Source organism: Podarcis erhardii (assembly GCF_964252035.2).
Source record: "Podarcis erhardii genome assembly, chromosome: 1".
Classification (NCBI taxonomy): Eukaryota; Metazoa; Chordata; class Lepidosauria; order Squamata; family Lacertidae; genus Podarcis; species Podarcis erhardii.
In genome coordinates, this window is record NC_138497.1 from 16460708 (window position 1) to 16471637 (window position 10930).

The following is a 10930-nucleotide window of genomic DNA, read 5'->3' on the forward strand; positions in this document are numbered from 1 at the left end:
CAGCAGGAGAAGATGGCAGAGACATTCTGCAGTAATACGAAAGGCCTCTATCAGTCAGTGGGCATGGCTCTCATTCATCTCTTCCTGCCCAACTAACATTGGCCCAGGTGAGAATTTCCTACCGATAAGAGCTTTTTCCTAAATCTCAGAATTCCTCTTCAGCCCCACAACTGCATCAAGTGAACAGCTTGTTTGTTTATTGTCAGAAGAGACACAGATTCGACTCACCTGTTTGACTTCATCCCATAATGAATGTCAGTACTTATGCCATAGGAAATAAATTCCTTCTCTTCCTCTCCTTCATCACCAACATCCTCTGTAAAGAATTAAGAAACTTTTATTATTTTTATGTCCTCTCCCCTCATTTCCTTTATGAGCCACATGTTCAGAACTTTACATTCAAGTTAGAATGCCTAAATATTTAGACACACAACACAATCTTAAACATATCTGCTCAAATTAAGTCTCGCTTTAAGGCTTGCTTCCAGGTACAGGGCTGCAGTCTTGTATCCCTCAAATGCAAGACTCTGAAGCTAGAGGAATTCATTAGCATTAACTTTATTGCACAAAAACCTCTCTCTGTCCCTTTATTGTATGTTAGCCTACTCCGGCTTCTCAACAAAATCCAGTTCTTCTCAAATTGAGAGGAAATCAGATTTATTTAAAAGCAGCTTCCTCAAACAGATTGAATTTAAGATATATATTATATATAAAAATAGCAGAAGAACCAAGATAAAAAGGGAAGAGCCCTGTTAATAACCGACAATTCAGAGGATGATGTCACTGCTTTAGCAGCCAACACTACAGCAATGAAACCACTGCAATGCAGCACAGCAATTCTTCCAACTAAGAGGCACACCCAAACAGGAGAACATTAAGAGAAAGTGTACTGGGCAAAGAATAGATCTTATCAGGAAAGAACCCTGTAATAAAGAGAACTGTATGCATTCCTTATAATATCAGCCAAAAAAAGCACTATTTTTTCATTATAAAGTTGCTGTCAAAACTGTGAAACCTTTGCGCTATGTACTTTCAATAAGCATCAATTTCCACAAAGCTTGATTAGAAACAGCAGCAACCTTGGTACTTCTCAAGTCATAGCCCTTTTCCAGGAGAAACTATACTGTAGCAAATGCTGCCAAAATGTAAGATTCTGCAAGCATGTGTCCTTTTCTCCAATTCTTATGCAAAAGCATCAGGGTTTGCTTTGCAATTAATATAAAAAGTAAAAGGTTTAATAGAGATACATTTCACCATAGCTGCCATTCAATTTGATGAATAGGTTTGAATCAATCAAGACATCAATATGTGGCTTAAACTGTACAACACTGATTCCAGAAGAGTGTCTTTAGGACACAAAATATAGATTTCTCCAACAGACACGTTATTTGTTTTCAGCCTCAAAACTATCCTATTTCAAAGACTTCTTTAGATGAGAGAGAAAGAATATGCAGGAATATGTGGGAGTATCTACCTCCTTCACGTTGTAAAAATATTACTGTTTTTTCAAAAAGTCACCCACACGCAACATTTAAAAGTTTTGCAACAACAGTGTAGTGCCTCCCGCAACGGAAGTGAAAAGCTCATACAAAAATTGTGTCAAGGAAGAGTTACATTTTATGTGTACAGATCTATGTGCACTCATACACAGGAGCGCAACATTCAAATGACCTTACAGTTCGGATCTCGAGAAGATGGAAGCATTTATCTCAACAATAAGCCACTGTTTAAGCCTGCAAGTTTTTCAGGAGCAAATGGCAATGATGTAACGAATCAACATTAACAACTACACTGAGCAGGGCTCCAGTAAGACTCATAGAGCTCTCTTTGGTTTATATTTAACATTGCATTAGCAACTGCTACACTATCTGCACTAAAACCCAAACTCTTCAGGCACATTGCCTATCAAAAAGATACAGGGAGACAACCAATTAATTCATGCTTACGAGTAGACCCATTGAAATCAATAAACTTAATGGTCTATTTATTTATTATTAAATTTGTATATGACTTAGTAGGCAATCACCCACAAAAAACTTTAATAGTTCACAGGGGGGGGGGGAATCATTAGAACTATTCCAGGACTATGATTTAGTCATGGAATTACAATTGGTATGTTTACACTCATTAAATCTGCTCATGAATCACAGAGAAAGTTATGCTAGGGCCTAGAATATGGCAACCATAAGTCTGGATTTTCTCAGACATCACCAGGATTTCAAAGGTGGAATTGATATCTGGGGGGAATTTCCGAAAGGCGGCACATTGTCCTGGATCTTAGGCAAGTCAATCGAAAATCTGCAGGGTAACCAGGTTTTTACTTTTTGAAATATGGCAACCCTAGCCTGGAATAACTATTATTGCTCAGGGACTTAAAAAAAAAATCTATGCCAGGGGTAGCGAACATGGTGCACTTTCAGACTCCAATTCCCATCATCTATCATGGGCCATGCTGACTAGGGCTGATAGGTGCTTCAGTCTCAAACATCTGGAAGGCACGATGTTAGCTATCCCAATAAGCTCTCTAGTTGTAGTCTATCTAAAACAAATATTATACTTTTTATGTTTAAATTTACATAGCTCAGTCCTTTATGAAAGTTCTCTTGTTTATCTAAGCAGCCAGCAGAACTCAGCAAGCAGGCCAGGCTATCTTTCTGAGGTGACACCTGGGCACAGAGAAATCCTGCCAACAGAGTTAATGTTTGGAAAATGGGAAGAACTTCCTGGGGAGGGATTAACAATGCTCGAAAAGTGGGGGCAGGGTGCTTACCAACAGCAAATTCTTGCAGAAGATTATAGTTACTATCTACAGTAGCTGATAGTAAAAGCTTTCCAAAAAGGCCAAACTTAAGCTGATGCACAATCTCAATAATTCACTAAAAGCTTTCCAAAGGCCAAACATACATTAGTAGCCAATCAACACGTTACCACTGTAACTTATGTAGAGACTTTTTCCTTTTGGACTGTGATATACTGCTGACTACAGTGCAGGTAACTTGCAACTTATGCACATTTAACTTTATGCACTTGGTAAAATTAGAAAATAAAAAGGGGACGGACATCAGAGGAAAAAAGACTAACAATCCCACCTGCAATTGAACCCAGCTATATGCAATTTTGGTGTTAGGCACTATCCCTGGAATGTAATCCCAATATAAACTGAGAGCCATCTGTAATCTTATCAGCATGACTTAAAAACAACAACCCACACACATTCATATACCCCAGCCAGCTTGGAGAATGGCAGAGGAGATGCAATTACAGTAGCTGGAGTGCTGGGATTACTGACATTGCATCTTGAGAACCACTGTGTACATAACAAACCTGTGGCCTTTCAGATGTTGTTGGACCACAACTGTCATCATTGCAGATCCTGACCATTGGCAGGCTATGACTGATAGCATGATTGATATAAAAAGTCCACCAACTGTCTAGAATGATGGCTTACCCAGAAAGTACCATGCTTCCCTTGCTATATAAACAACTCAGGACTGCAGTACCTCAAGGACCACCTCTCTCCATATGAACCTACCTAGACCCCGAGATCATCCTCTTAGGCCCTTCTTCCATGTCATAAAAATGCCTTCAACAAATGAATTTAGAAATACATGGCCCCCATATAAGTGGAAACTGCATGCAAGAACAGATATACCGGTACTTCCTTATGGCATTATACCTCAAGTTCCTACAAAGACATACATAGAAGATCTGGCACGCAACACATATTTTTCTCCACAATGAGACTTATGGTGTTTGCTGACCAAGAGAGGAAGGGGTTGAAGACTAGAATGATCCTGTGCTTACTACTTGCCCAATCTGTACGGAACTAGGGAAGATGTGAGTGGAAGCAAATAGGCTAATCCTCCCATACATGGAAGCATGGGATATACAATTAAAGGCCACCCAACAATCCCCAGGTACTGGTCTGCCCTTCTAGTTGACAACCTATAAGCCAAAAGAGTGTGGTATCCATGTTGTTCAGTTCTGCCAAAGGACAATTGGAGATAAGACGAGGTGAACCAGAATGTCACCATTTGTCATTCTTAATGCAGTTCTGCAACTGTAGAGTTGGAAGCAGTGTTAGAAATTCCCCAGGTGCCAGGCGCGTTTTGCTAGTGGGTCCAATTTTGACCACATGGATATCTCTGGATGCCAGGTTGGCAACTGACATCTTCATCTGGCTGGATGCTGCAGCTTTCTTAAGCATGCAAGAAGAGTTTATTATATTTACAGCCCATCTTTTTATCCAAGGAGTACATGATTTATCCCCTCCTCAGTTAATCCCTACAATGACCCTGTGACGTAGGTTAAGAAGCTGTGACAGGCCCAAGGTCAAGAAATGAGCTTCATGAACCCTTATTCCCAGGTCCTAGTCAGACACTCTGAACATACACCACACTGGCTTCCCAGAGTTCTTCTGCTATGGGGCAGCTACAGTATATAAAATAAGTAGGTAAATAAATATGGGGAAAACAAAATGTCACTTAAGAGAAGGATCTGAAATATTATCCTTCAAACTTGGAATGTGTTTTATTCTGGATTGTTTTATTTGATGTTTTAATGTGCTGTAAACCACTCAGATTTTTTCTTTAAAATATAAAGCAGTATAGAAATGAAAAGGCACATACACATTCCGTTCTGGAGACCTAGGTTCTGGAGACCTAGGTTTAAGGTGCAATTTTGCTTATATATCTGAGTTTCTAAGACTAGTAGGAAGGAAGCCCAAGGGTCACCTAGTCCAACCCCAAGCAATGCATGGAATCTAGTTCCTGATGAGGTGAAACTGGATTAGAAAATACTGTACTGTGCCAATATAGATAACCTAACAACCCTGTGAAAGTGGAACACTTGTCATTTTGCCCTTGAACTCAGGGTTGTCAATTTTAACATCAGGCAAGAAACAGCAACCCTGTTTATCTCCATGCCAGGAAAAGCTTCACCTACTGATTCTGGCACACCAAGCTGTTGTCAAAGGCATAGAAGCCAACCAGATGGCGGTTTGTCTTCCTGGCGACTTGGCAACCCTACTATCCACCTTCAGCGTACTCTGCATCACAGTGCTCAGAAGAAGTCAATCCCACACTGGGAATTCCTCTCACGCAAGCAGAGCATTACTGTGTGCTGTACCTTGGACTATTAACCCAGCCAGCGATCATGCTCATTTTACATGTGGAAAGGCCTCACTCTGCCTGAATCCCCAAAGATCATCTGCCTGTCTGGACAACAAAGAGGCATGTGACAATTTCCAGAGCGGTGGCTTTGTCCAGCACGTTGCAGCAAAAACAAGCCTCGCTGCATCCTAAATATTTCATTCTTTTATGGTGCGAGGTGATAGCATGGATTAGAGCCCAGATGCACGAAACCTCCACTTCAGTTGGCAGGTGTGTGTGTGTGTGTGTGTGTGTTGAGAAGAACGAGGAAAGATAACGCCAGTGCACCCACATTAAACAGTAATAATTTGAAATGGTGTGAGGCGGCTTCCTATCTGTGCAAGCTCCACACAGGCAGGTATGGCCTGACTTGAACTATTTGATTTGTGGCATTGAGCGTCACTGTATTGACTTGCAAAAAAGGCTTTACTCACGCAGATCTAGATAAGATATATCATTATTCTTTATTAGATCCACCTATTGCCTGTCACCCGAAGATCCTGGAGAGGTTCGCAGCATAAAAAAAATAAACAATACAGAACAAGACCATAAAATACAACCCACGACGAAAACTGTAACAAACCCAACTAACAACCAACCCCCGCTCCCCTCCCACATTGAAAGTGATGGTTCATCAGCCCAAGGCCTGGTTGAAGAGGAAGATGCGTTGATGAGGAGACTGCCGGATCAGGCCACGGAGAGGGCAGATGTGCGGGAAGAGAGATTTATTCCTGGTGCTGGCGAAGGGGGGGGGGAGATTAAAGGCGGTGAAGGACGGGCTCCCTCAGCCCGCCAGCCTGAAGAAGACAAAGCGGCGGCGCCGGCGCCATTTTGACAGCCGAGGGAGCGGCGGCGCCGGCTGCCTCCGTCTTCCCCAGCGGCCCCACCCCTCTCTCCATCCTCCTCCTTCCCCTCCGCTGCTCCTCCCTTGTTTATCCCCAGCTGGAAGGGAAAACCTCTAGGCCTCCCGCAGAGAGCGAGCGAGGAAGCCGCCGCCCTGAAACACGCAGCCAGCCAGCCAGGCGGTCGGGCGGGCGGGGCTGGTGGGACTGGGGTGTCTCTGGGCTGCCGACTCACCCTTGAGGGTGGAGCGCTCGACCAGCACGGCGTGGACCTGCGGGTCGGAGAGGAACTTGCGCATCTGCTCCACGGCGCCTTTCTCCTCCAGCGCCGCCTCCAGCGCGGCCGGCGCCTCGCCGCCATCCTCCAGCAGCAGCGGCACCAGCTTGCGCAGGTGCTTCTGCAGCACCGACACGTCCGCCACGTTCTGCACCGCCGAGCCGGTCACCTCCAGCCCGCCGTCCTCTCCCCCTCCTCCTCCTCCGCCGCCTCCCCCTACCGAGTCGGACATGGCTGCTGAGGGTTCGTGGGATTCTCCCCCACCCCTCGAAGCCGATAGATAAAACCCCGCTAGAGACGAGACGCAGCTAACTCCCCCGGCGACCGCTGAGTTCTACGGCTCAGCGGTACTGAGCCCGCCGCGCCCGCCCCGCCGCTCTTTTAACCACCGCCGTCAGAGCCGCCCCGGAGGATGATGGGAAGCGTAGTCGGGGAAAACCGCCCGGGCTTGTAGCTGAAGGGGGGTCTGGGGTAGGATGGACTACAAGTCCCGACATGCATCTGAAAGGGGACACCCGTTCCCCCCCTCCTGAGGATCACGCGGGCAATGTAGTTCACGTTTCCGGCGGTGGGGCTCTGATTTGCTTAGAATGCAAGTTGGATTTACAGTATTGTGATGATCAGCATATATATTAAATATGTTTGAACTTATCCATGTTATTATTTTTTAATTATTGGGTTTTCCCTGTGTTTTTAAGCTGCTCTTATTCTCCCCACCCCCGTAAGCCATTTGGAGTCCCTGTCAGGGGGGAAAGTGGGGTATAAATAAATAAATATACAATTATGATAACAGTAATATGAGAAAACCCTCAGGTTTCAATCCTGAGCATTACTTGCATTCCTGGGCTCCTTTGGGAGGAAGGGCATTAACAATATTTAAAAATTACTTGTCTCTTTTGGATTTTCATATGTAGTTTTTGGCACAACCGAAGGAAGCACGCGTGTAGTATGCGATGCGTGTTTTCCCGATTAGAAAGCTACTTATGAGAGTGGAATCCTCAGGTCCCGGTTTTCTGCAAAAGGAGCTCAGTGGGGTTTGCTTTTGAGTAGGTATCTGCAGGATTGCGCTGTTAAATTCTGCCACTCTCGTAAGCTAGCAAATACGATGATGTTTTAAATGTAAATGTAAGCATCCTTTAGACATGGGACTATTTTTTTAAAAAATGTCTAGCCAAAGCCATTACAGTACAAGAGATGAAAAACACAGGACAGAATAAAATTAATTACACAGTTATAATTAAAGTGTGTGTGTGTGTGTGTGTGTGTGTGTGTGTTTTCTAGAGACAATGTAAAGCAAACGCAACGCCCAGGCTGTTTCTTTCTCCAGGAAGGAGAACTCAATAGGGCGCAAATGTCAGATTTGTGACCCCGCCTTCCTGCTTATTCTCAGGAAATCTTTTTTTCGAAGCCAAAGGCTGCAGGAGAAAAACTACTTGTTCCAGATTGCACTGCGACTGTTTCCGCCGGAGCAATGAAGAGGCAGTTTTGAGGCTGTCATTACGCAGCCTCTTGCTTCCTTGCTGCCAGAGAGTTGCGCTGCAGAGCTTCGCCCCGGATTGCAGCGCGCCGTGTGTGATGCATTTCTGATATTTTCGGCTACGGATAAGGAGTTAACGCTGCGGCCTTCTGCACCAAGCCCCACTTGAACTGAGTAGGCAAAACGAGTACAATCTTAGCCACACTTCTCACATGGGGCTTAGACACAATGAGTGTACTTCTCAGCAGACTCGGGCTGGTAAAGAAGCCTAGGAAACAATATGGGAATTATTTCTGGGTAAACACGTGTAGGATGAGGCAGCCCGCTTGCTGTAGTCTTTAAGCACGGGTAACGAGGGGCTTACTTATGAGTAAGAGACTAGAGGGACAGAGATTTGCCCCAGAGAGCATGATTTCCCAAACTCCAACTGTTTTTGGACTAATACTCCCACCATCCCTAGCTTAGCAGGACCAGTGGTCAGGAATGATGGGAATTGTAGTCAAAACACACACACAAAACCAACAGCTGGAGAACCAAGTTTGGGAAACTGATCTAAAGGATTTACCATTCTGGAAGATGAGCAGATAGTCAATGGATTGGATTGCATAGAGCAGCGATGTTTCTGGACCCTATTCAACCCCTGCCAGTATGGTCAGTGGACAGGGATGATGGGAGTTATAGTCCAGCAACATCTGGAGGGCCACTGGTTCCCATCCTGGCCCATACAGGGATAGCGGACTCTCCCCTGCTGGAGGTCTTCAAGCAGAAGAAGATGGGCAGCCACATCACAAGACCCTGTTGGATGAGGCCAGTGACCCATAGCCCAGTATCCTCTTCCTATAGCGGACAACCTATGGGAAGCCCACAAGCAGGACAGGAGAACAACAGCACTCTTTCCAACCTGGGAGTCTCAGAAACAGGTATTCAGGGGCATACTGCCTCTGACAGCAGAGACAGAACATAGCCATTTTGGCTAGCAGCCATTGATAGACTTCATCACCTGCCCAATCCTCTTTGAGAGCTGTCCCAAGTCGATGGCCATCGCTACATCTTGTGTGATCCCATGGTTTAACTTTGTGCTGCGTAACGAAGCAATTTGTTAGGGAATGTTCAAACTGGATCTTTTGCATCAAAGGGAGTGGGTCAGAGCACAAGGCCCCCTACAACACTGTAACTCAGACATGCATGCACAAGGTATTCCTTCTCGTTAGAACATGCTCAGCTATGGATGGGAAGATGGTATTGGGTTGCAATTAAGATGGTATTTATGGCTAAGGAATGCTCAAGGCTCGTCTCTCATCCAGGATAGCGGTACTCCAAAATAGGGAAAGGGTCATTCCTCAACACACGGTGCTAGTGGATTTTCTGGAAACCAACACCAGAGTGCTGGAGAGAATAGCCTACGTGTTCAAGCCTTGCCCTGCCCTCCCCATGTAAATTATTGCAGTAGATCCAGCTTGGGACCTGGACATTTTGGGAGCCTCTGTGGTGGCACCTACCTCAGCATAACCGCACACCACTTCCCAAAGAGCAGCTTGAGCAGAAATAATAAAAGCTTGTGAATGAACAATGCTTTCCAGCATGCCAAGATTGTGCTGAAGACAACCTCAATGTGCTGGGGGCCCTTCAATGCAAGCTACTAACTTGTTGCAACAAATGGTGGTTCTGGTTCTGTGATAATGGCAGCCATTTCTGTGGGATGGTTGGCTTCTTTTAGAGGCTACATAGTTAAGTGTACCAGGGTGGAAGAGGTGAGCATGGGTTCCTTGAGACCATGGTTAAAACTCTACTGGGTCTTCCCCAATGGTCAGTCCTACCTAGTATGTGATTTCAATGGCAGGGTTCAAGATTGTTACACCCAGGAAAGCAGTTGAGCCTGTCCTTAAGCAGGTGCAGAGTGGGCCTCCATCACTACTGAGTAACCACAGAAGCAGCTCATGCATTGCTGAAAAGAGGGAAGGGGCTTCGGCACCAAAGGGTGTTATTTCAAGGTCATGAGTGCTGTCATCTCTTTTTCTAGAACTTAACTATTGCCTGAACTCAAAGGTCCACACTGATGGCCCTTTTTGTTTTGACTACAAAATCTTCAATGAGAACAGGCAGGCAGGAAGCACTCTTGACCTTACTGAAGTGGAAAGAAATACAAGATAAGGAACTTTTGTCCTTAATTTGCTCTGCTTTCTGATTCTTGTCTCAGTGCCATGGCCAGAGGACTACTCCCTAATTAGTTTAGCATGAGAGATCACTGCACCAATCTTCCACTTATTAAAATAACCTTACCTTCTTTGAACATCTCTGCATGACTTTGTTACAGGGAAAAAATGGACCGAAGGGGATAAACTTCTTTTTTTTTTTAAGGTGGTATAAAGGGTAAAGGTAGAAAGGTAAAGGACCCTGGACGGTTAAGTGCAGTCAAAGGCGACTATGGAGTGTGGCACTCATATCGTTTTTCAGGCCAAGGGAGCCGGCGTTTGTCCACAGACAGCTTTCCGGGTCATGCGGCCAGCATAAACCGCTTCTGGTGCAACAGGACACTGGGACGAGTGCCAGAGCGCACGGAAATGCCATTTACCTTCCCGCCACAGCGGTACCTATTTATCTACTTGCACTGGTGTGCTTGGTTGGCAGGAGCTGGGGCAGAGCACTGGGAGCTCACCCCTTTGCACAGATTCGAACGGCCAACCTTCCAATCAGCAAGCCCAAGAGACCCAGTGGTTTAGACCACAGCACCACCTGCGTCCTGTTGGTATAAAGGGTAGATATCCCCAAAACAATGCAGCCATGCCATTCCATTAATAAGAGACAATGGGGGTAGGGGTGGCTTTCCCTTTTTTTTATTTCAAAAATTGAATAAGACTGTTTTCTGTATGCAACCGAGTGCAGCTTGGACTGCAGAATTTAATTTGTGTCGAGTTTGCTCCATAGTGGAATATGTCTAGGGAAAGGGGTTGGCTAGGATAGCCTTGTGGTCCCTTGCAATGTTGTAGCATTCTAATATATGCTGTGGAATTCTAAGCATGTTTAAGACTTAGAAGTAAACCTGAGTTCAATCTTCCCTAGTAAAAGTGCCAGGGACTGCAGCCTCAATTTCTTTCCCGCTTGCAGCTAACCATTATGCCTAGAGAGAACGATCTGATATATGTTACTGCCTCGAGGGTTATCAAACACAGAAAATAAACTTAGC

The 10930-nt window shown here is 45.1% G+C and overlaps 1 protein-coding gene across 1 annotated transcript in view; it reads right to left on the reverse strand.

The window, feature by feature from the left end:
• The window catches only part of DYNC1H1 (dynein cytoplasmic 1 heavy chain 1), a 58861-nt gene extending 52252 nt beyond the window's left edge, over positions 1-6609 (reverse strand). Inside the window, exons 1-2 of the mRNA XM_081867405.1 lie at positions 6228-6609; positions 229-316 (exon numbers count right to left, since the gene is read on the reverse strand). Of these exons, the coding sequence (XP_081723531.1) occupies positions 229-316; positions 6228-6501 (362 nt within the window). The 5' untranslated portion in view covers positions 6502-6609. The remainder of the gene's footprint in view (positions 1-228; positions 317-6227) is intronic.
• Positions 6610-10930: the final 4321 nt, after the last annotated feature.